The 26,799-nt window shown below is 47.7% G+C and overlaps 1 protein-coding gene across 8 annotated transcripts in view; it reads right to left on the reverse strand.

The window, feature by feature from the left end:
• Positions 1-26,799, reverse strand: part of EML1 (EMAP like 1) — a 354,659-nt gene that overhangs the window by 169,422 nt on the left and 158,438 nt on the right. For all 8 annotated transcript variants that reach the window (XM_082275525.1, XM_082275529.1, XM_082275528.1 and 5 more), the window contains exon 2: positions 8,213-8,395. In XM_082275525.1, coding sequence (XP_082131651.1) covers positions 8,213-8,395 — 183 coding nt within the window. The remainder of the gene's footprint in view (positions 1-8,212; positions 8,396-26,799) is intronic.

A 26,799-nucleotide genomic window follows, 5' to 3' on the forward strand; every position in this document is an offset into this window, starting at 1 on the left:
GATCTCCCAGAACATTCCCTGGAATCAGGAGGAACTCCCAGAACTCTCCCTGGAATCAGGAGGAATTCCCAGAACACTCCCTGGAATCAAGAAGATCTCCCAGAACACTCCCTGGAATCAGGAAGAACTCCCAGAACATTCCCTGGAATCAGGAAGATCTCCCAGAACACTCCCTGGAATCAGGGAGATCTCCCAGAACATTCCCTGGAATCAGGAGGAACTCCCAGAACTCTCCCTGGAATCAAGATCTCCCAGAACACTCCCTGGAATAAGGAAGAACTCCCAGAACACTCCCTGGAATCAGGAAGAACTCCCAGAACTCTCCCTGGAATCAGGAAGAACTCCCAGAACTCTCCCTGGAATCAGGAAGAACTCCCAGAACACTCCCTGGAATCAGGAAGAACTCCCAGAACTCTCCCTGGAATCAGGAGGAACTCCCAGAACTCTCCCTGGAATCAGGAGGAACTCCCAGAACTCTCCCTGGAATCAGGAAGAACTCCCAGAACACTCCCTTGAATCAGGAAGATCTCCCAGAACACTCCCTGGAATCAGGAAGAACTCCCAGAACTCTCCCTGGAATCAGGAAGAACTCCCAGAACACTCCCTGGAATCAGGAAGAACTCCCAGAACTCTCCCTGGAATCAGGAAGAACTCCCAGAACACTCCCTGGAATCAGGAAGAACTCCTAGAACTCTCCCTGGAATCAGGAAGAACTCCCAGAACACTCCCTGGAATCAGGAAGAACTCCCAGAACACTCCCTGGAATCAGGAAGATCTCCCAGAACACTCCCTGGAATCAGGAGGAACTCCCAGAACTCTCCCTGGAATCAGGAAGAACTCCCAGAACACTCCCTTGAATCAGGAAGATCTCCCAGAACACTCCCTGGAATCAGGAAGAACTCCCAGAACTCTCCCTGGAATCAGGAAGAACTCCCAGAACACTCCCTGGAATCAGGAAGAACTCCCAGAACACTCCCTGGAATCAGGAAGAACTCCCAGAACTCTCCCTGGAATCAGGAAGATCTCCCAGAACACTCCCTGGAATCAGGAGGAACTCCCAGAACTCTCCCTGGAATCAGGAAGAACTCCCAGAACTCTCCCTGGAATCAGGAAGAACTCCCCGAACATTCCCTGGAATCAGGAAGATCTCCCAGAACTCTCCCTGGAATTAGGAGGAACTCCCAGAACTCTCCCTGGAATTAGGAGGAACTCCCAGAACTCTCCCTGTAATCAGGAAGATCTCCCAGAACATTCCATGGAATCAGGAAGAACTCCCAGAACACTCCCTGGAATCAGGAGGAACTCCCAGAACATTCCCTGGAATCAGGAAGAACTCCCAGAACTCTCCCTGTAATCAGGAAGAACTCCCAGAACACTCCCTGGAATAAGGAAGAACTCCCAGAACTCTCCCTGGAATCAGGAAGAACTCCCAGAACACTCCCTGGAATCAGGAAGAACTCCCAGAACATTCCCTGGAATCAGGAAGAACTCCCAGAACATTCCCTGGAATCAGGAAGAACTCCCAGAACATTCCCTGGAATCAGGAGGAACTCCCAGAACTCTCCCTGGAATCAGGAAGATCTCCCAGGAGGCCGGAATCAGGAAGAACTCCCAGAACTCTCCCTGGAATCAGGAAGAACTCCCAGAACACTCCCTGGAATCAGGAAGAACTCCCAGAACATTCCCTTGAATCAGGAAGATCTCCCAGAACTCTCCCTGGAATCAGGAAGAACTCCCAGAACGCTCCCTGGAATCAGGAAGAACTCCCAGAACATTCCCTGGAATCAGGAAGAACTCCCAGAACGCCCCCTGGAATCAGGAAGAACTCCCAGAACGCTCCCTGGAATCAGGAAGATCTCCCAGAACTCTCCCTGGAATCAGGAGGAACTCCCAGAACACTCCCTGGAATCAGGAAGAACTCCCAGAACACTCCCTGGAATCAGGAAGAACTCCCAGAACACTCCCTGGAATCAGGAAGAACTCCCAGAACTCTCCCTGGAATCAGGAAGAACTCCCAGAACATTCCCTGGAATCAGGAAGAACTCCCAGAACTCTCCCTGGAATCAGGAAGATCTCCCAGAACATTCCCTGGAATCAGGAGGAACTCCCAGAACTCTCCCTGGAATCAGGAGGAACTCCCAGAACACTCCCTGGAATCAGGAAGAACTCCCAGAACACTACCTGGAATCAGGAAGAACTCCCAGAACACTCCCTGGAATCAGGAAGAACTCCCAGAACTCTCCCTGGAATCAGGAAGAACTCCCAGAACTCTCCCTGGAATCAGGAAGAACTCCCAGAACATTCCCTGGAATCAGGAAGAACTCCCAGAACTCTCCCTGGAATCAGGAAGAACTCCCAGAACATTCCCTGGAATCAGGAAGAACTCCCAGAACATTCCCTGGAATCAGGAAGAACTCCCAGAACACTCCCTGGAATCAGGAAGAACTCCCAGAACTCTCCCTGGAATCAGGAAGAACTCCCAGAACACTCCCTGGAATCAGGAAGAACTCCCAGAACACTCCCTGGAATCAGGAGGAACTCCCAGAACTCTCCCTGGAATCAGGAAGATCTCCCAGAACTCTCCCTGGAATCAGGAAGAACTCCCAGAACTCTCCCTGGAATCAGGAGGAACTCCCAGAACACTCCCTGGAATCAGGAGGAACTCCCAGAACTCTCCCTGGAATCAGGAAGATCTCCCAGAACACTCCCTGGAATCAGGAAGAACTCCCAGAACACTCCCTGGAATCAGGAAGAACTCCCAGAACACTCCCTGGAATCAGGAGGATCTCCCAGAACACTCCCTGGAATCAGGAAGAACTCCCAGAACACTCCCTGGAATCAGGAAGAACTCCCAGAACACTCCCTGGAATCAGGAAGAACTCCCAGAACATTCCCTGGAATCAGGAAGAACTCCCAGAACACTCCCTGGAATCAGGAAGAACTCCCAGAACTCTCCCTGGAATCAGGAAGAACTCCCAGAACTCTCCCTGGAATCAGGAAGAACTCCCAGAACTCTCCCTGGAATCAGGAGGAACTCCCAGAACACTCCCTGGAATCAGGAGGAACTCCCAGAACATTCCCTGGAATCAGGAAGAACTCCCAGAACATTCCCTGGAATCAGGAAGAACTCCCAGAACATTCCCTGGAATCAGGAGGAACTCCCAGAACATTCCCTGGAATCAGGAAGAACTCCCAGAACTCTCCCTGGAATCAGGAAGAACTCCCAGAACACTCCCTGGAATCAGGAAGAACTCCCAGAACACTCCCTGGAATCAGGAAGAACTCCCAGAACACTCCCTGGAATCAGGAAGAACTCCCAGAACACTCCCTGGAATCAGGAAGAACTCCCAGAACACTCCCTGGAATCAGGAAGAACTCCCAGAACATTCCCTGGAATCAGGAAGAACTCCCAGAACACTCCCTGGAATCAGGAGGAACTCCCAGAACATTCCCTGGAATCAGGAAGAACTCCCAGAACATTCCCTGGAATCAGGAAGAACTCCCAGAACATTCCCTGGAATCAGGAGGAACTCCCAGAACATTCCCTGGAATCAGGAAGAACTCCCAGAACTCTCCCTGGAATCAGGAAGAACTCCCAGAACACTCCCTGGAATCAGGAAGAACTCCCAGAACTCTCCCTGGAATCAGGAAGAACTCCCAGAACACTCCCTGGAATCAGGAAAAACTCCCAGAACACTCCCTGGAATCAGGAAGAACTCCCAGAACACTCCCTGGAATCAGGAAGAACTCCCAGAACATTCCCTGGAATCAGGAAGTACTCCCAGAACACTCCCTGGAATCAGGAGGAACTCCCAGAACTCTCCCTGGAATCAGGAAGATCTCCCAGAACACTCCCTGGAATCAGGAAGAAGGACACAGCAGATTACACTGTGGCTTCAGATGCCCACATCCAAGATGGCCGCGCCCAGACAGTGTTTTTAAAAGTAAGATTTTGACTAAAATCCAATCCTGTACACCTTGTAAGTATGAGAATAGCGGTTCTGTAAGGGGCGATGGATTAGTATTATAGGGGGATTTTTAGTTAAAAAAAGTATTTGAGGCCGGAACTCCGCTTTAATTACACGGGTTCTGAGGCTGATAGAATGCACATAAGGCACTAAGTGAGTTTAATTACCACCTTAATCAGCCCCAGAATCTGTGTAATTCATGTGTCCTGGTTTAAAGGGATGAGGTGGCAACCCTGGGGATAAGTCGTCTCTATGGCGTGGGGGGATAAGTCGTCTCTATGGCGTGGGGGGATACGTTGTCTCTATGGCGTGGGGGGGTACGTCATTTCTGTGGCCTGGGTTGATACGTCATCTCTATGGCCTGAGTTGATGCGTCATCTCTATGGCCTGAGTTGATACGTCATCTCTATGGCCTGGGTTGATACGTCATCTCTATGGCGTGGGGGGGGGGGGGTTACGTTGTCTCTATGGCCTGGGTTGTTACGTCATCTCTATGGCCTGGGTTGATACGTCATCTCTATGGCGTGAGGGGGGGGGGTATACGCTGTCTCTATGGCCTTGGTTGATACGTCATCTCTATGGCCTGGGTTGATACGTCATCTCTATGGCGTGGGGGGGGGGGGGTATACGCTGTCTCTATGGCCTTGGTTGATACGTCATCTCTATGGCCTGGGTTGATACGTCATCTCTATGGCCTGGGTTGATACGTCATCTCTATGGCGTGGGGGGGGGGGGGGTTTACGCTGTCTCTATGACGTGGGACCTAAGGCTCGTATTTTGGCAGGAAAAGCTCCTGGAAGCCCAATAAAACTTCACACACTTCAATGACTTGAGACAAAAGAAATTCAGATGAAAGGCTCTTGTATCGCAGTCCCCGAAACTCCCAGGGACTTCAGAAATAATTTACTATTCAGTCATTGGTGCCTCCCTTGCCCTAATAAACCAACCACAAGAAAGAACAATCACTCTTCAACTTCCACAACCTTCTTCTCTCCTGCCCTCTTATCTCTGTCCACGGGAAATCAAAGAATGTGTAATGAGAGCCTGCGATGAATGAGGCGTATATCATTGTAAAATAAAAATTAAACAAAATATTATGATTATGTAAAAAATATAATATATATAATAGTGCTGTATGTTTTTTTTACCCGTATAAATACACTGCAAGTACAGAAAAATACTTATTCATGAGCTACAAATATAGTGCGCTCCTAACTTCTGAAAATCCAATTCACGCCCACCTTCCAAAAATCCAGTGCACGCCCACCTTCCAAAAATCCAGTTCACGCCCACCATCCAAAAATCCAGTTCACGCCCACCATCCAAAAATCCAGTGCACGCCCACCATCCAAAAATCCAGTGCACGCCCACCTTCTGAAAATCCAGTGCACGCCCACCTTCCGAAAATCCAGTGCACGCCCACCATCCAAAAATCCAGTGCACGTCCACCTTCCGAAAATCCAGTGCACGCCCACCTTCCAAAAATCCAGTGCACGCCTACCTTCCAAAAATCCACTGCACACCCACCTTCTTAAAATCCTGTGCACGCCAACCTTCCGAAAATCCAGTGCACACCCACCTACCGAAAATCCACTGCACACCCACCTTCTTAAAATCCTGTGCACGCCAACCTTCCGAAAATCCAGTGCACACCCACCTACCGAAAATCCAGCGCACGCCCACCTTCCGAAAATCCAATGCACGCCCACCTTCCGAAAATCCAGTGCACGCCTATCTTCTGAAAATCCAATGCACGCCCACCTTCAGAAAATCCAGTGCACGCCTATCTTCTGAAAATCCAGTGCACGCCCACCTTCCGAAAATCCACTGCACACCCACCTACCGAAAATCCAGTGCACGCCCACCTTCCGAAAATTCAATGCACACCCACCTTCCGAAAATTCAATGCACACCCACCTTCCGAAAATTCAATGCACACCCACCTTCCGAAAATCCAATGCACGCCCACCTTACGAAAATCCAGTGCACGCCCACCTTCCGAAAATCCAGTGCATGCCCACCTTCCGAAAATCCAATGCACGCCCACCTTACGAAAATCCAGTGCACGCCCACCTTCCGAAAATCCAGTGCATGCACACCTTCCAAAAATCCAGTGTACGGCCAGCTTACAAAAATCCAGTGTAAAAACGGGTGGCAGGATGACACCTGCATATCATCCCGCTATAACCCCCTGCAGTCACATGACACCGAGACATGATTTGGCAGCAAGCCAAAGGATCCTGTGCAGAGCAATAGAGAGGAGGATCCTGGGGCCCTCCAATCAGCTGATGGATGAGAAGATTACCTGGCTGAGGAACGGGTGAGAAGATCACCTGGCTGAGGAACGGGTGAGAAGATTACCTGGCTGAGGAACGGGTGAGAAGATTACCTGGTTGAGGAACGGGTGAGAAGATTACCTGGCTGAGGAACGGGTGAGAAGATTACCTGGCTAAGGAACGGGTGAGAAGATTGCCTGGCTGAGGAACGGGTGAGAAGATTACCTGGCTGAGGAACGGGTGAGAAGAGTACCTGGCTGAGGAAGGGGTGAGAAGATTACCTGACTGAGGAACGGGTGAGAAGATTACCTGGCTGAGGAACGGGTGAGAAGAGTACCTGGCTGAGGAAGGGGCGAGAAGATTACCTGACTGAGGAACGGGTGAGAAGAGTACCTGGCTGAGGAACGGGTGAGAAGATTACCTGGTTGAGGAACGGGTGAGAAGATTACCTGGCTGAGGAACGGGTGAGAAGATTACCTGGCTGAGGAACGGGTGAGAAGATTGCCTGGCTGAGGAACGGGTGAGAAGATTACCTGGCTGAGGAAGGGGTGAGAAGAGTACCTGGCTGAGGAAGGGGTGAGAAGAGTACCTGGCTGAGGAACGGGTGAGAAGATTACCTGGTTGAGGAACGGGTGAGAAGATTACCTGGCTAAGGAACGGGTGAGAAGATTACCTGGCTGAGGAACGGGTGAGAAGATTACCTGGCTGAGGAACGGGTGAGAAGATTGCCTGGCTGAGGAACGGGTGAGAAGATTACCTGGCTGAGGAAGGGGTGAGAAGAGTACCTGGCTGAGGAAGGGGTGAGAAGAGTACCTGGCTGAGGAAGGGATGAGAAGATTACCTGGTTGAGGAACGGGTGAGAAGATTACCTGGCTGAGGAACGGGTGAGAAGATTACCTGGCTGAGGAATGGGTGAGAAGAGTACCTGGCTGAGGAACGGGTGAGAAGAGTACCTGGCTGAGGAACGGGTGAGAAGATTACCTGGCTGAGGAACGGGTGAGAAGATTACCTGGTTGAGGAACGGGTGAGAAGATTACCTGGCTGAGGAAAGGGTGAGAAGATTACCTGGCTGAGGAACGGGTGAGAAGAGTACCTGGCTGAGGATGGGTGGGGGTGGAACTCGGGTGCTCGGGGAAAATCCCAATTCTTAGAAGTAGAAGGATCTTCCGCCTCCTCAGGGGATGTCTCTGCCTCCACAGCAAAATCAATTCTGTGTAGTGGTGGGCATGCAGCCAGTGTGACGCACCTGAAAGTGAGGCGGTGGAGGCGCCGCGAGCCCCTAAATCATGCAGCTGCAGAAAAAATGTGGCTACTAGGTGCCACAAGTGGGAAGTTGCACAGATGCACCAATACATAAAATGCTGCGGAGGAACCTTGGCGCTCTCAGAAGAGTGGTCACTACACAACCCAAGGGGGAACTGGAAAAGGAAAGCATCCTCACATGCAGGATAAAGAAGGGGAAGACCCCATGCTGGCTTCCATAGGCACACACCCGCAGGGTCTTCAGGGGCGGGGCTCAGATACTGCCACACCCCCTGGCTCTGGGCTGTAAAGCAAATAACTCCGTGTGCTGCACTACATACCAAAGGAAGCGCCTACAGCAGCACTGAATGTATGTCAACAATACTGCAGGCGCGCCCATTTCTTTATTCTGGTGGGGTTGGGGTACAGTCCCCCCAAGCTTCGCCCAGCGGTCAGCCAATCTGGAAGGTGCATTAGGAGACATATTGGCCATGGGGCAGGAAAGGAGAATAGGAGAAAAGAACGCAGGCTGGCTGGGAGTAGGAGGAGTTATAAAGTGGGATGTCCCTGCAGCCTTCTCTGTGTCCAATCACATAGAAGTAGCTGCAAATAACCCAATAGCAATGATTAAAGATCCAGTGTCCTGTAACGTGTTCTGCCACCCTCACAGACCCGGGCCTGGCTACACCAGGTGACCACACCGGATACACAGTGACACTAACGCACCTTTAGTGGGTCCCTTGCGGTTCTGTAGTGCTTGCTGCTCCTCCGACGCGTTCAGCCTCCTCACTACATCAGCCAAGGCCGACTTCAACAGCTGGATCTCATCCTCCTGGATCTGCACGCGCTGCTCCAGGGACGCAATGCGGTCCGTCACCTCCATGCTGCTGGACGCCGAGGCGCTGTCATCTGAAACATAAGGAGAGCACAATTCAGGACTGAGACAGGCAATGCTAGCATGCCCTGGGGGCAACGGGTCCCCTCCCCCCAAATCCCACAATAGAAATCATCACCCTTTGTGGTGACAGTCTGGGGAGATTTACTAAAGCTGGAGAGTGAAGAATGTGGTGCAGCCAATCAGCTTCCAACTTCAGATTCTTCAATGAAGCTTTGACAATAAAACCTGGAAGCTGATTGGCTGCCATGCAGCAGATTCTGTGCGCTCCAGTTTTAGTAAATCTCCTTCTCCATGTTTTCCGTTTCCACACGGCCATGCACACCATTTACCCGAATATTCTGTGTTATCAGGACTCAATTCTCCACAACCGTCTTCATGAACTATCTCTAGCAATGGCTCAGAGGAACATGTATAGTTTATGAGGGTGTCAGGAAAAAAGGCGTATACTGTATATGTAGCCTGGCACATGTTCCTTTAAAAAAAAGGACTCCATACTGGAAGACCCGCCCACCTCTCCGGAAAATACCAGCCAATCAACAACCAGAAAATGTCAATTGTCCATAAAAGTTCATCAAAAGCGCATTGACTAGATTTACAGCGCGTTTCAATTCGGTCGTTGTACGCTATACCCCACATACTACATACCACATATCACATACTACACATCACATACTACATACCACATACTACATATCACACACACACACAACATACTACATATCACATACTACATATCACACACACACACAACATATCACATACTACACATCACACACACAACATACCACATACTACATATCACACACTACATACCACGTACAGTCAGGTCCATAAATATTGGGACATGGATACAATTCTAATCTTTTTGGCTCTATACATCATCACAATGGATTTGAAATGAAACAAACAAGATGTGCTTTACCTGCAAACTTTCAGCTTTAATTTTAGGTTATTTACATCCAAATCAGGTGAACGGTGTAGGAATTACAACAGTTTGTATTTGTGCCTCCCACTTTTTAAGGTACCAAAAGTAATGGGACAATTGGCTGCTCAGCTGTTCCATGGCCAGGTGTGTGTTATTCCCTCATTATCCCATTTACAAGGAGCAGATAAAAGGTCCAGAGTTCATTTCAAGTGTGCTATTTGCATTTGGAATCTGTTGCGGTCAACTCTCAATATGAGATCCAAAGAGCTGTCACTATCAGTGAAGCAAGCCATCATTGGGCTGAAAAAACAAAACAATCTCATCAGAGAGATGGCAACAACATTAGGTGTGGCCAAATCTACTGTTTGGAACATTCTTAAAAAGAGAGAATGCATCGGTGAGCTCAGCAACACCAAAAGACCCGGAAGACCACGGAAAACAACTGTGGTGGATGACTGAGAAATTCTTTCCCTGGTGAAGAAAACACCCTTCACAACAGTTGGCCAGATCAAGATCACTCTCCAGGAGGTAGGTATATGTGTGTCAGATCAAGGACACTCTCCAGGAGGTAGGTGTATGTGTGTCAGATCAGGATCACTCTCCAGGAGGTAGGTATATGTGTGTCAGATCAGGATCACTCTCCAGGAGGTAGGTGTATGTGTGTCAGATCAAGAACACTCTCCAGGAGGTAGGTGTATGTGTGTCAGATCAGGAACACTCTCCAGGAGGTAGGTGTATGTGTGTCAGATCAGGAACACTCTCCAGGAGGTAGGTGTATGTGTGTCAGATCAAGAACACTCTCCAGGAGGTAGGTGTATGTGTGTCAGATCAAGAACACTCTCCAGGAGGTAGGTGTATGTGTGTCAGATCAGGAACACTCTCCAGGAGGTAGGTGTATGTGTGTCAGATCAGGAACACTCTCCAGGAGGTAGTTCTATGTGTGTCAGATGAAGAACACTCTCCAGGAGGTAGGTGTATGTGTGTCAGGTCAGGAACACTCTCCAGGAGGTAGGTGTATGTGTGTCAGATCAGGAACACTCTCCAGGAGGTAGGTGTATGGGTGTCAGGTCAGGAACACTCTCCAGGAGGTAGGTGTATGTGTGTCAGGTCAGGAACACTCTCCAGGAGGTAGGTGTAGGAAAGTTCTCCGTCTCCTCTGTGGGCTCATACTAGGAGTTAGGCCTGGTTCGCACAGAATCGCATGACAATAGAAAAAGCATTGTTTTCAATGGCGTCCATATCAATGCGATGCGAGTTTGGGGAAGGGTCATGTGCTACTTTGCTGCGATGGAGTGCAACTTTGTGGCCCATAGAGTTGAATGGAAATGTATCAAAACTGAATGTGATTTTGGTGCATTTTTTGCTAAACTAGTCTAGTAGTTGTATTGTCAAGCCATGAAAATCACTTCCAAAGACACACAGTGTAGCTGGCCAGCTAGAACCTGTCCTAGGTTGCTAATATGACCTACATGCATATACAGCTAGACCTGTTAATAACCTCAATACAGTGCATATGTTTATAAGTGAGAGACAAAAGCAGAGTTATTTACTGTGATTTCATGTTTGGATGTCACATAACAGTTGTATGTTGTGTTCACAGAAGCAAAGGAAAAATATGCCTGTAAGATTCATTTATATGCATGTAAGGTAAGCTCAGACACAGCAGAGTTGAAAGCAGAAAGCACGGAGTTAAACTTTATTACCCATAAGGAGTTTGTAGCCAATCACAGCCAATCTCACACTCAGCAACAGTCTTGGCCAATCACAGCCAGCCTTACACCCATTTTTTGTCTCTGAAGCCTCATGCTTCAGCCAACCTTCTCATTCCACTACAGAAGAGAACTGAATAGACACACAGATCCACAGAGCAGTTTTATGGAAGCAAAGTGGCCAAAAATAGGTAATTACCAGTTATACATGTTCCTATTGTTAGTAATGTGATTAGAGCTGTATACTGAACTAGTTATGTGTTCACTTGTAGTTCCACCAAACAAACAAACTATCAAACTTCAGAAGTTATATCGAATTCAAACTATCGAACAAACCCAAACAACTCAAAACCAAACCCAAGCAAACAAACTCAAACAGCAATAGAGAGAGAAATCTATCCACCATTTGTTATACTGTATTCAGCACATGTTGTACATGGACTGTCTGCTGCAAAAGTGTCACTGTTATCTATGAAGAAAAGTTGAAGTTAATAAAGAAGATATCTGAAGTGTTTGGTGGCTCTTTAAACCTCCTGCTTTCCATAGAACGGTATTAGAGGAATTTATAGAGTAACAGACAGTCTGGTTAGACTGAAGTCAGAAAAATCCAATTCTTCTAATGCCACAGCGTATAAGGCCCTTTGTAGTGCTGCGCCTGCCACACACAGCTATGAAATCACATAACAATCGTAAAGCACAAACATCACACAGCGCATGAAATCGCATTCAAAACTTATCGCACTAATGTGAACCGGGCCCGATTATCGCACTTCTAAACTTAGGAAAGTATTATCTGTTTGCTTCTCCATATTTTCCTTACAGTAATATATATATATATGTTTGTATATTAGCCACTAGAGGGAGCTCTGAATGTCACCTTCCTGTATAATAAATGTGGAGACATTCAGGGCTTCCATTGTAGGAAGGCAAAACCATTGTGTAGCTCTGCGTTATAGAAAGGCGCGGGGCACATAATCAGACGCGGGGCCGAGAAAAGTGCGACACAACCTGATCTATATCCAAAACTCAAATAAATGGTAATCAGCGCAACCTCCTACCGCTCAAATGAAGAAAAATAGTGACAAAAACCTTAAATAAAAAGCAATGAGTGTCTACAAAGTGCGTTCACCTCATTCGCTAAAATCTGAACCCAAATCTTAGTGCAGCGCTACACATCGAACAATTCATAGAAAACGCAAACGTATCGCATAGAATATAAACCCGAATATTGTCAGATGTCCATAGAAAACCATAGAAATAGACGAATGCTGACAGTCCGGGAACCTCCCACCTGTGTGCAGAAGGAAAAGGAAATCCTCCAGCAGTGTTTTCTGGCCACTCCCCTCACACTATGACCCGTTTCACCAGCGAGTCATTACAAGCATGTTCCCTTGGAATCTGTAAAGCGCGTTTTCCTTCGATCGGCTCCTCGCATTGTATACAGTATATACTCCAGGGATGATGGTATATGAAGAAATATACAAGATCTAGTGCTCTCCGTATGGTAAAATCAATTATCGCTAAAAGGAAAATATTACACTAACAAACATGTACATGGGCTCTTCCAATCAAATCGGCTTGCCGCCAAGGGGGGAGGAGCCTGACTGTCTTCGTCATCTCGCAGCCATCCTTTGCTAAATGGCGGCAAGATGATTCGATATTGTATACTAGATATTGTATATTTCTTCATATACCATCATCCCTGGAGTATATACTGTATACGATGCGAGGAACCGATCGAAGGAAAACACGCTTTACAGATTCCAATATTTCCCTTAAAGGGAACATGCTTGTAATGACTCTCTGGTGAAACGGGTCATAGTGTGAGGGGAGTGGCCAGCTGAAGGATTTCCTTTTCCTTCTGCACACAGGTGGGAGGTTCCCGGACTGTCAGCATTCATCATTCATCATTTTTTTTATGGTTGAAGCGGATGGACTTGTGTCTTTTTTCACCCTGACTGACTATGACTGACTATGTAACTCTAACGATGTAACTATGGATTTCTATTGTTTTATATGGACATCTGACTTTCAGGCTTATATTCTGTGATACGTTTGTGCTTTCTAAAAATTGTTTGATGCGTTTCTGCACTAAGATTTAGATTTAGAGAACCGGATTTATAACACCCGGAAAACGAAGAAATAATTGGAATGAGTGGAAGAGTGATGGAGGAACGAGGCGTGGCAGATGATAAGATTAATAAGAATAAATTATGATAAACATGAAATCAGACCGGTGTGCCGAGAATGAAACCGCCGACTACAGAAACCAAATCCAATAGTTTCAGGTGACAACTATCTCCATCCTCTGTGAGGGCCATACATACACCGCCCATCTCCATCCTCTGTGAGGGCCATACATACACCGCCCATCTCCATCCTCTGTGAGGGCCATACATACACCGCCCATCTCCATCCTCTGTGAGGGCCATACATACACCGCCCATCTCCATCCTCTGTGAGGGCCATACATACACCGCCCATCTCCATTCTCTGTGAGGGCCATACATACACCGGTCATCTCCATCCTCTGTGAGGGCCATACATACACCGCCCATCTCCATTCTCTGTGAGGGCCATACATACACCGCCCATCTCCATCCTCTGTGAGGGCCATACATACACCGCCCATCTCCATTCTCTGTGAGGGCCATACATACACCGCCCATCTCCATCCTCTGTGAGGGCCATACATACACCGGTCATCTCCATTCTCTGTGAGGGCCATACATACACCGGTCATCTCCATTCTCTGTGAGGGCCATACATACACCACCCATCTCCATCCTCTGTGAGGGCCATACATACACCGGTCATCTCCATTCTCTGTGAGGGCCATACATACACCACCCATCTCCATCCTCTGTGAGGGCCATACATACCCTGGTCATCTCCATCCTCTGTGAGGGCCATACATACACCCCCCATCTCCATTCTCTGTGAGGGCCATACATACAACGCCCATCTCCATCCTCTGTGAGGGCCATACATACACCGGTCATCTCCATCCTCTGTGAGGGCCATACATACACCGCCCATCTCCATCCTCTGTGAGGGCCATACATACACCCCCCATCTCCATTCTCTGTGAGGGCCATACATACAACGCCCATCTCCATCCTCTGTGAGGGCCATACATACACCGGTCATCTCCATTCTCTGTGAGGGCCATACATACACCGGTCATCTCCATCCTCTGTGAGGGCCATACATACACCGCCCATCTCCATCCTCTGTGAGGGCCATACATACACCGCCCATCTCCATTCTCTGTGAGGGCCATACATACACCACCCATCTCCATCCTCTGTGAGGGCCATACATACACCACCCATCTCCATTCTCTGTGAGGGCCATACATACACCGGTCATCTCCATCCTCTGTGAGGGCCATACATACACTGCCCATCTCCATTCTCTGTGAGGGCCATACATACACCGCGCATCTCCATCCTCTGTGAGGGCCATACATACACCGGTCATCTCCATCCTCTGTGAGGGCCATACATACACCGTCCATCTCCATTCTCTGTGAGGGCCATACATACACCGGTCATCTCCAGCCTCTGTGAGGGCCATACATACACCGGTCATCTCTATCCTCTGTGAGGGCCATCCATACACCGCCCATCTCCAGCCTCCGTGAGGGCCATCCATACACCGCCCATCTCCATCCTCCGTGAGGGCCATACATACACCGCCCATCTCCATCCTCCGTGAGGGCCATACATACACCGCCCATCTCCATTCTCTGTGAGGGCCATACATACACCGGTCATCTCCAGCCTCTGTGAGGGCCATACATACACCGGTCATCTCTATCCTCTGTGAGGGCCATACATACACCGCCCATCTCCAGCCTCCGTGAGGGCCATCCATACACCGCCCATCTCCATCCTCCGTGAGGGCCATACATACACCGCCCATCTCCATCCTCCGTGAGGGCCATACATACACCGCCCATCTCCATCCTCTGTGAGGGCCATACATACACCGGTCATCTCCATCCTCTGTGAGGACCATACATACACCGGTCATCTCCCCATACATACACCGGTCATCTCCAGCCTCTGTGAGGGCCATACATACACCGGTCATCTCTATCCTCTGTGAGGGCCATACATACACCGGTCATCTCCATCCTCTGTGAGGGCCATACATACACCGGTCATCTCCATCCTCTGTGAGGGCCATACATACACCGGTCATCTCCATCCTCTGTGAGGGCCATACATACACCGGTCATCTCCATCCTCTGTGAGGGCCATACATACACCGGTCATCTCCATCCTCTGTGAGGGCCATACATACACCGCCCATCTCCATCCTCTGTGAGGGCCATACATACACCGCCCATCTCCATCCTCTGTGAGGGCCATCCATACACCACCCATCTCCATCCTCTGTGAGGGCCATACATACACCGCCCATCTCCATCCTCTGTGAGGGCCATACATACACCGCCCATCTCCAGCCTCTGTGAGGGCCATACATACACCGCCCATCTCCAGCCTCTGTGAGGACCATACATACACCGCCCATCTCCAGCCTCTGTGAGGGCCATACATACACCACCCATCTCCATCCTCTGTGAGGGCCATACATACACCGCTGAAAGAGTGTATCAACGTGCCTTACTGAAATATTATATTTCATAATACATTTCAGCTCATGCCCACTTTCCAATGGAATGTGGTCCCTTGCAATTACATAGTAACGAGTCAGACTAACACACCTCATTCATACACCCTGGACACTTGGCAGCTGTATTTTGCATATAGACGACAAGATATTGATAGGTGTTTACATTTTAAACACCTTTTCATTCACTCATTTGGACACTTAACAAGTTAGGTTTTGCATATAGACGACAGACAACACCTGAACACAATTGACAATTGCTTACATTAACACATCAGACAGCTGAACACAGACGGAGCGGCTTTCCCACAAAACACAATTTTGACAGAGATGTATGGGAACACAAGGGCCTTTTCATGTATTGTTTCTCTGAGATATGTTCTATTGATAAGTTGACCCATGAATTGTAACTGGTTTAAACAGGGTTTTGCGGCCCAAATTTCCTTTAAATGTGTGAGCGAAACTTGAAATAAACTAGATGTGTCTACGCTTTGCTTAAGTGCTCTGTGTCGTCGCATCTCCTGGCCAGCGGAAGGAGAATTCACTATACAGGGGGAGTTGGGACTGAAGGGCTGTATATCATATTGTAATTGCCTCCTGACAAGATTGAGCTAACAGTTTGGTGTCAAGAAGTTGGGATCTGCCATAACACAGTATTGGGTGAGTAATTCTATTTTTTATCTATTATCACCCTATACTGTCAGAGCAGAGTAACGGTACCCAGTTACTGCTATTAATAGCGCCTCCCAGGAATCTGATATTCCTAAAGAAAATAGGGGTCTGAAGCCCCAAAGATAATAAGGGGTCTGATACCCCAGGGTCTGAAACCCGGTTACAAAGCAGTACTGTGTGTGATAGTGAATTCTCCCTCTAAACCATGGGTGTCCAACCTTTTGGCTTCTCTGGGCCACACTGAGTGTAGAGAAATTTTCTCAGGCCGCATATAAAATATATACTATAGTTAAGGTGTATAAGTAATAAAATGCTGCCGCGCCCTTCCCGTGCCGCTGCGCCCCCCCACTAATTTAGCACAACTAGAGGATGATCAAATGAAATGGAATCAGTATACAGAGGTTTACTTCTTCTGAGAGATAATAAAAGGAAAAATCTAACCACCATGACCACTTCAATGATTCGAAGTGGTAATGGTGGTAGGAGTCAGAAACACTGCACATGCTCGCCTCCCCCCCCCCCCCTTCTGAGGCAGCCTTTGCCTACCGTTAGTTGGAAGCTGCTGTGGCCGTGCCCCCGACTTCTTTCCTCCCCAGCAACAAAAAAAATTGTCAAGGGGCAGTGGGCCGCATTGCCTGTGGTTCTGGGCCGCATGCGGCCCCCGGGCCGCAGGTTGGACATGCCTGCTCTAAACCTTGTATATTTGCTGTATAGACATTTAAGTGTATTTTTAGTCGTTATATAAGATTGCATGCCATTGTATAGATGTATGTGGAGATTGTATGTGATATTAAGCTGAGCTTGAAGGTATAAACTTGCCCACCAAGGATAGTTAACAGCAAACCATAAATTGGGTGTATATAAATCTGATTATAAAGACGCAGGAAACCACATAAGTTGGAAAACTAGGTTTTCCAATAAAGTCTAAATACTCACCATCCCTATATATATTATATATATATATATATATATATATATATATAAACCTTCAAACTCAGCTAATTTCACTTTATATTCTGAGCTTAAGATAACGGGCAATTCTCAAGGTAAGGAGAATCCCAAGGAAAAAAAATGAAATTTACGTTTAGGAAAATTGTATGTAAATTGTATCGTGTATGGGCAACCTTGGTTGTGTAGAGGTGTGTGAGATCCATGGATCGTTATGTTGTGTTAGTTTTAATACTGTTCCTAAAAGTGCTGCATCAGCAAAGCATTTCATAACACTGAATGAATACTGGTTGCATAATGATTTGTTTTGTGTTTATTACTTATGTTTTAAAGTGATGTGATTTTGCCACGAGTACAACTAAAAGGTAACAAATCCGTGCTATGCTGGTCATGGCAGCTTTTAGAAGCAAGAAAATATATTTGACGTGTAAAGTTTGACCTTAAGGACTAAAATTGTATTTCTATCCTTAAAATCGTGAGCAATTTTGAACTTTATCATTGAGGTTTTGTGTCACTGACTTTTTATCTTTATCACTGGCTTTTTAAAATAAAACATTTGGTGCCTTTTTCAGCACAAACCCCCCCCTTCTCCCATCCGTGACACAGGTAATTGCAAAGGCTAGGGAGTGTTAACAGCTGTATTGTCATACAAATTGACTGAGCTGAGTAAACTTGAAGAGGAAAGTACAAAGGAATCTGTTAATTGTATATGCAGATGTATATTAACTATCAGTTTTGCTTTTGTAGAAAAAAACAGTTTTGAAGAATGTTCCAAATGGGTGAAAAATGGTGACGTATAAGTTCTTGTAGCCAAATGGTAAATTACTAATGTTTATTTTTGAGCTGCTCATTTTTTAACCACGGTGAACAATAATAATTTTTTCTTTAAATTTATGGTATACCATCACAAAAAAAAAAATATATAGAAATCCATGTGGTAATTAATTTGACGTCAACAATTTTTGGTATTAGAGAAGTGCACTGTTAGGAAGGAAAATGTTTGACATGCTTACTGTATGCTAAATTCCTCTAACCGTTGGTTTATTTTTTAGGAGGAAAAGTAAAATGTTTTGTTACTAAATCTTTCTTGATGCTTATTTCTCAGACAAATTTAATTTGAGACTTTCAGAATGAAGGACAATCACAGCCTTCAATGACAACTCACCAATGGGAGTATTGTTTACAAATTGTTTTTTTTCTGATTGATTAGACTGTTATGGGTGTTAAAGTTCTTATTTATTGGGTGTCAGATATTTGATGTGTTCTAATTTGACACATATGAGCTCTGGCATTAATGAGGTGCTATGCCTTAGATAATTAAGCATCTTTTGTCTTATAAGGTTTTCATTATATTGTGAGATGGAAGAATAAGATGGACTTGGATAAATTGTTGCTCTATTATTACACCTATAGTGTGCTAAGAATTACAACAAAGTTATGACAGTGTCACTGCAAAATTGTTAAAGTTACTTGGTATTGCTAAAATTTTAACTTTAAGACAAGGAAACCTCCTGTTGTGAATTCAATTAGTTGCATGACCAGCCAAGCCATCTCTTTTCATTCTAAGGTGACTCATTGCCCCAGGCTTTGCATATAAATGGTCCTTGAAGTCAGACCCCCTGTCTCCAAGGCTGTTTGGTTTCAATTTCCTGTTCGGTGTCACTGAGCAACTGTGCAATCCCTTATAAATTTATGTTTGCATGGGTACTCACTTCTAGCTGTTTTGTGTGTCTCTGTGTGTCCATGTACACAAGACAGCTTGAATTTTACTCCCTACTGTTCAGTGATCACAGCATCTTAGCCATGCAAGGGATTCTCAGTTGTTTATTGGCCTTTAGTTCTAGGTAGCTGCCTGCTTGGGTGAGTAAGAGGACTGCAAGTTAACCCATCTCCACCTTTGGAGAATACAAGGCAGTTCAACCCCTCCAAGGGCCCTCCCCATTGTTGCATGCGTGGACATGCTGTGTTCTCCCAAAATAGTGCCATTAGGTAGCCTTCCTGTCTTAAAATTACCTGCCTTCCTGTAGGCCCTAAACCACAGTGCTGCGAGTGGTTCTTACTAGCATTTATTTTGCTACCTGCCTGTAAGACCAGAAGCCCAGTGCCGCAATATACTCCTGCCATTCTTGTAAAACTTGTATTCTTGTCTCTGTACTTACCTGCTATTTTTTTGCTGAAGTCAGAATGACTCCAGACCCAAGTACCAAGCTATCTCCCTTTGAAATTTTGATGGGGAGACCCTTCCCAACCCCATGAATCCATTAATTCTCATATCTAGAGATTTGCAGCAGATGCAAGAGGAATATGTGGCAGAATTAATTGAAAAATTAAACAGTGATTAAGGTGATATTTCGCTCTCGTTTCCTTTGCCAACAGGTGCACCAACCCACCCATTCAAGCCTGGAGACAGAGTCCTGGTGAAGGCCCCCCATAAGCTGACATCACTAGACCCACCCTACGGACCTCCTGCGACAGTTCAAGCAGTGACCAGAACAGCGGTATTGACAGACGACTCCCCGGTTTGGATCCACGCATCGCGACTGAAGGAAGCCCCACCTCTGGACCCCACGACTGCGGACCGGAGATTGTGACGAGCACCAGACAAATTCCAGTTAGATCCAGACAGACGGAAGCCCCACCCCTGGACCCCACGACTGCGGACCGGAGATTGTGACGAGCACCAGACGAATTCCAGTTGGATCCAGACAGACGCATTGGTACAATGCCAACGGACACCCCTACTCCTGGAAGACTTCCCATTCGTGCAGCAGTGGTACTCTTTGTAGCAAGCTCAACACTAGTAGCCACTGTCTGGTTACTTGCAACATGTGCTCACCACCCGGAGAACCTCTCCTCATTTTGCCCTTCCTCACCCCAGGAAAGGAGAGAGACACGAGACATTCATGTCTCCACTTTACAGTTGAAATCAAGCCTATTGGACACAAAGAACATTGTTTAACATTGTAGCCGCCAGGGATTTAGTCTGACCGCTCTGACGATACGAGGGTCGAAAGGGAATTTTTTCCTCCCATTGAACGGGGGGTTTATTTTTGCCCTTTTCTGGCAAAGGCTTTAGGTGATGTTGAAGATTCACATGCTATAGTCAACAGGTGGTATGTGCTGCCATGGTCTATTTGTAGTGACTTTATTGCCATAATATGAAGTTTAGATTTTTCAGGCCATAGATTCTTGCAAGCTATGGCCCTCCCCATTGAACATGTCTGTTTTTGATTTGATAGAATTCTAAGAAGTTATATCCCTATGTGCACACAACCAAGTCGCCAGCCTACATACACTTTAGAATGTAATGTCACCAGTTTTGTGCAAGTCAGTTACCAATAATATGACATGCACTCATACAATAACACAACCCAGGTATGTCAAGAATGTCCAGCTCATTAAGGGATGGTTACTATCATGTGGGACTCATAGTGGACATATATCCCAGGAGGGCACATAGTGCTATTCACAGACTCTAGGTGACCCCACCCTTATGAATAAGGTTGGGTTGAAAGAGTGTATCAACGTGCCTTATTGAAATATATTTCATAATACATTTCAGCTCATGCCCACTTTCCAATGGAATGTGGTTCCTTGCAATTACATAGTAACGAGTCAGACTAACACACCTCATTCATACACCCTGGACACTTGGCAGCTGTATTTTGCATATAGACGACAAGACATTGATAGGTGTTTACATTTTAAACACCTTTTCATTCACTCATTTGGACACTTAACAAGTTAGGTTTTGCATATAGACGACAGACAACAGCTAAACACAGACGGAGCGGCTTTCCCACAAAACACAATTTTGACAGAGATGTATGGGAACACAAGGGCCTTTTCATGTATTGTTTCTGTGAGATATGTTCTATTGATAAGTTGACCCATGAATTGTAACTGGTTTAAACTGGGTTTTGCCGCCCAAATTTCCTTTAAATGTGTGAGCGAAACTTGAAATAAACTAGATGTGTCTACGCTTTGCTTAAGTGCTCTGTGTCGTCGCATCTCCTGGCCAGCGGAAGGAGAATTCACTATACAGGGGGAGTTGGGACTGAAGGGCTGTATATCATCTTGTAATTGCCTCCTGACAAGATTGAGCTAACAACCGCCCATCTCCATCCTCTGTGAGGACCATACATACACCGCCCATCTCCATCCTCTGTGAGGGCCATACATACACCGCCCATCTCCATCCTCTGTGAGGGCCATACATACACTGCCCATCTCCAGCCTCTGTGAGGGCCATACATACACCGCCCATCTCCAGCTTCTGTGAGGGCCATCCATACACCGCCCATCTCCATCCTCTGTGAGGGCCATACATACACCGGTCATCTCCATCCTCTGTGAGGGCCATACATACACCGCCCATCTCCATCCTCTGTGAGGGCCATACATACACTGCCCATCTCCATCCTCTGTGAGGGCCATACATACACCACCCATCTCCATCCTCTGTGAGGGCCATACATACAACGCCCATCTCCAGCCTCTGTGAGGGCCATACATACACCGCCCATCTCCAGCCTCTGTGAGGGCCATACATACACCACCCATCTCCATCCTCTGTGAGGGCCATACATACACCGCCCATCTCCATCCTCTGTGAGGGCCATACATACACCGCCCATCTCCAGCCTCTGTGAGGGCCATACATACACCACCCATCTCCATCCTCTGTGAGGGCCATACATACACCGCCCATCTCCAGCCTCTGTGAGGGCCATACAGACACCGCCCATCTCCAGCCTCTGTGAGGGCCATACATACACCGGTCATCTCCAGCCTCCATGAGGGCCATACATACACCGCCCATCTCCATCCTCTGTGAGGGTCATACATACACCGCCAATCTCCAGCCTCTGTGAGGGCCATACATACACCGCCCATCTCCAGCCTCTGTGAGGGCCATACATACACCGCCCATCTCCATCCTCTGTGAGGGCCATACATACACCGCCCATCTCCAGCTTCTGTGAGGGCCATCCATACACCGCCCATCTCCAGCTTCTGTGAGGGCCATCCATACACCGCCCATCTCCATCCTCTGTGAGGGCCATACATACACCGCCCATCTCCATCCTCTGTGAGGGCCATACATACACTGCCCATCTCCATCCTCTGTGAGGGCCATACATACACCACCCATCTCCATCCTCTGTGAGGGCCATACATACACCGCCCATCTTAAGCCTCTGTGAGGGCCATACATACACCGGTCAACTCCACCCCCTGTAAAGGGCCATACATACACCGCCCATCTCCAGCCTCTGTGAGGGCCATACATACACCGCCCATTTCCATCCTCTGTGAGGGCCATACATACACCGCCCATCTCCAGCCTCTGTGAGGAGCATACATACACCGGTCATCTCCATCCTCTGTGAGGGCCATACATACACCGCCCATCTCCAGCCTCTGTGAGGGCCATACATACACCGCCCATCTCCAGCCTTTGCGAGCGTCATAACCCTAACCATAAGGGGTTAACTGTAAAATGATTTTTGTGAATTGTCTAACAAAGCCTAAAGGTGAGCAGTAACTTCCCTGCTGAGCCAATCACTGAGACCATTCAACAAAGTTTATCGACCTATCAGGGATCAGAGGTCAGCTATTGGGAAGTGGCGTTCCAAGGTTCACTGCGCACATCACAACCTGACAAATCTTTAACCCGATCCGAGTCTTCCTCATTCTCACCGCATTTATAGGGATTCCACACACTGAGGTGTTTACACTCCTCGTCCTCTTCTAACACTCCTCGCCCTCTTCTCACACTCCTCGCCCTCTTTGCAGGCGCACACACTCCTCACCCTTATTTCACACTCCTCGCCCTCTTCGCAGACGCACACACTCCTGGCCCTCTTTGCAGGCGAACACACACTCCTCGCCCTCTTCGCAGGCGCACACACACTCCTCGCCCTCTTCGCAGGCGCACACACACTCCTCGCCCTCTTCGCAGGCGCACACACTCCTCGCCCTCTTCGCAGGCGCACACACTCCTCGCCCTCGCCACAAGGAGCCAATCAGTTGATATGTTCAGAAGGGATATACCTGATAGGAGGAGAGAGCAGAGAGAGGAGCTGTCACTCATCCCATGAGATGGAGGACACATTTCTACCCCGAAACCCAACTGGTTCTCTTTAAAGTATAAAAAGAGGACATGTGCACGTTACAATGATCTCTACATCCTGCATGGGCAGCCAATGATTTTATTGCTGCTCTTTCTATCATTGGCCCTAAACTCTCACCACCCCAGGAAAGAATCCAAGGTTGGGGTTAGTCTGCCCCCCCCCCCCCCCCAGGCAGAGAATGGAGCGTCTTACTCACTGATCACCCGGAACGCGCTGTACTATCTATAGGTCAGGAGGTATTTGGCTTACATTTCAGAGAGTGGAAAATCTGCAGTCACCAAGTGAAATATGCGACCTTTCTGTATACAGAGGAAGCGACGTCCACAGAGCCGATGATGTCATGCCGAGCGCTTCATTCCTACTGGCTGCCCCCTCACTGGATGACCACACACTAACCCCGAGGACTCCAACCAAGATTTTAGGATCTTCTGTGGAAAATCTGAATACTGAAGTCAGCTTCAGACTTTGTATCCAGAAAAAAGACTTCTGTATTCAATGTCACTGAACCAGGCCCCGGCCCGGCATCTACGGAATTACCACCAAAAAGAACTGGAAGAGAGTTTCCAATGTAATAGGAAGGTCTAGCGTCACTTTTCTCCGGAGCTCAGCTTTAAGCTCTGAGGATAGCAGGAGAAAGGGAAGGTGTGAAACGTTCGATCTGCAGATTTCCTGGATAGAAGCGAGCTGCGCCTTCAGGACAACCGTCGCAAAAAAGAGAAATTCAAACTGTCAGAGCTTGGATCATTCCAGAACAAATCTGAGTGAGAAAAGGGAAAGTTCCACTTTCTTTTATTTACGGATAATTCTTCTCTATGAACTGTAACGTGTTCTCCAGAATACACCGATCCACAGGAAGTTCAGTCAATTATTACTACAAATGACAATGGACGGCAAGAGAAATCCAACACGTTTCAGGGGCTCAACCCTTCCTTCAGGTCACCAGTCATCATTTCCCTAATGAAGGAGTGCTAAAACCCCTGAAACGCATTGACTTTTCCTCGTTATCGTTGTGTGTAATCTCACCCTGTATCTTTGGAGTTCTCACTCTCATTGTAGTCTTTAGGGACCCCCCTTCCCCCAAGGATAACCCCTCTGATAAGAGTGCTACCTCTAAAATCCAGATCGAAAAACCTCATCCCTCCCGTTTTTGGGTCCAGCTCTCTACCAACACACCTTTTAAAGGAACACGCCATCCCATTAATGAAAGCAAAAAAGACTTATAAGTTCAGTTATGAGTGATATCTGAGGTTACTGTACTCCTGGCATATTTCCAAACGACCCCCTCTACCGTACTCACGGCATTTCTCCAGACTAACATCTATACCAATACTCACAGTATGTCCCCAGACTAACCCCCCTACCGTACTCCCGGCATTTCTCCAGACTAACATCTATACCATACTCCCAGCATGTCCCCAGACTAACCTCCCTACCGTACTCCCGGCATTTCTCCAGACTAAAATCTATACCATACTCCCAGTATGTCCCCAGACTAACCCCCCTACCGTACTCCCGACATTTCTCCAGACTACCACCTATACCAATACTCACAGTATGTCCCCAGACTAACGCTCCTACCGTACTCCTGGTATGTCCTCAGACTACCACCTCTACCATACTCCCGGCATTTCTCCAGACTAACATCTATACCAATACTCACAGTATGTCCCCAGACTAACCCCCCTACCGTACTCCCGACATTTCTCCAGACTACCACCTATACCAATACTCACAGTATGTCCCCAGACTAACGCTCCTACCGTACTCCTAATATGTCCTCAGACTACCACCTCTACCATACTCCCGGCATTTCTCCAGACTAACATCTATACCAATACTCACAGTATGTCCCCAGACTAACCCCCCTACCGTACTCCCGGCATTTCTCCAGACTAACATCTATACCATACTCCCAGTATGTCCCCAGACTAACCTCCCTACCGTACTCCCGGCATTTCTCCAGACTACCACCTATACCAATACTCCCAGTATGTCCCCAGACTTAACGCTCCTACCGTACTCCTAGTATGTCCTCAGACTACCCCTTCTACCGTACTCCCGGCATTTCTCCAGACTAACATCTATACCATACTCCCAGTATGTCCCCAGACTAACCCCCTTACCGTACTCCCAGCATTTCTCCAGACTAACACCTATACCAATACTCACAGTATGTCCCCAGACTAACCCTCCTACCGTACTCCTAGTATGTCCTCAGACTACCACCTCTATTTCTCCAGACTTCCCTTTCTACCATACTCCCGGTATTTCTCCAGACTACCCCTTCTACCGTACTCCCGGTATGTCTCCAGACTACCCCTTCTACCATACTCCCGGTATGTCTCCAGACTACCCCTTCTACCGTACTCCCGGGAAGTGTCTCCAGACTACCCCTTCTACCATACTCCCGGTATGTCTCCAGACTACCCCTTCTACCATACTCCCGGTATGTCTCCAGACTACCCTTTCTACCATACTCCCGGTATGTCTCCAGACTACCCCTTCTACCGTACTCCCGGGTATGTCTCCAGACTACCCCCCTACCGTACTCCCTGTATGTCTCCAAACTACCCCCTCTACTGTACTCTCTGCATTTCTCCAGACTACCCCCTATACTGCACTCCCAGTATGTCCTCAGACTACCACCTTTACCGTACTGCCAGTAAGTCCCCGGACTACCCCCTCTACCATAGTCCCAGCATTTCTCCTGACTACCACCCGCTACCATACTCATGGTATGTCTCCAGACTACCCCCTCTACCGTACTCCCGGTATGTCTCCAGACTATCCCCTCTACCATACCCATTGTATGTCTCCAGACTACCCCTCTACCGTACTCCCCGTATGTCTCCAGACTACCCTCTCTACTATACTCCCGGTGTGTCTCCAGACTACCCCCTCTATCGTACTCATGGTAGGTCTCCAAACTACCCCCTCTACCGTACTCCCTGTATGTCTCCAGACTACCCCCTCTACTATACTCCCGGGGTGTCTCCAGACTACCCCCTCTATCGTACTTATGGTATGTCTCCAGACTACCCCCTCTACTGTACTCCCGGTATGTCTCCAGACTATCCCCTCTACCATACCCATTGTATGTCTCCAGACTACCCTTCTACCGTACTCCCCGTATGTCTCCAGACTACCCCCTCTACCGTACTCCCGGTATGTCTCCAGACTACCTCCTCTACCATACTCCCAAAATTGTCTACAGACTACGCCCTCTACCGTACTCCCAGTATGTCTCCAGACTATCCCCTCTACTATACTCCCGGCAAGTCCTCAGATCACCCCTTCTACTGTACTCCCGGTATTTCTCCAGACTACAACCTCTACCGTACTCCCGGCATTTCTCCAGACTACAACCTCTACCATAATCTCAG

Source organism: Pelophylax lessonae (assembly GCF_965119305.1).
Source record: "Pelophylax lessonae genome assembly, chromosome: 13".
Classification (NCBI taxonomy): domain Eukaryota; kingdom Metazoa; phylum Chordata; class Amphibia; order Anura; family Ranidae; genus Pelophylax; species Pelophylax lessonae.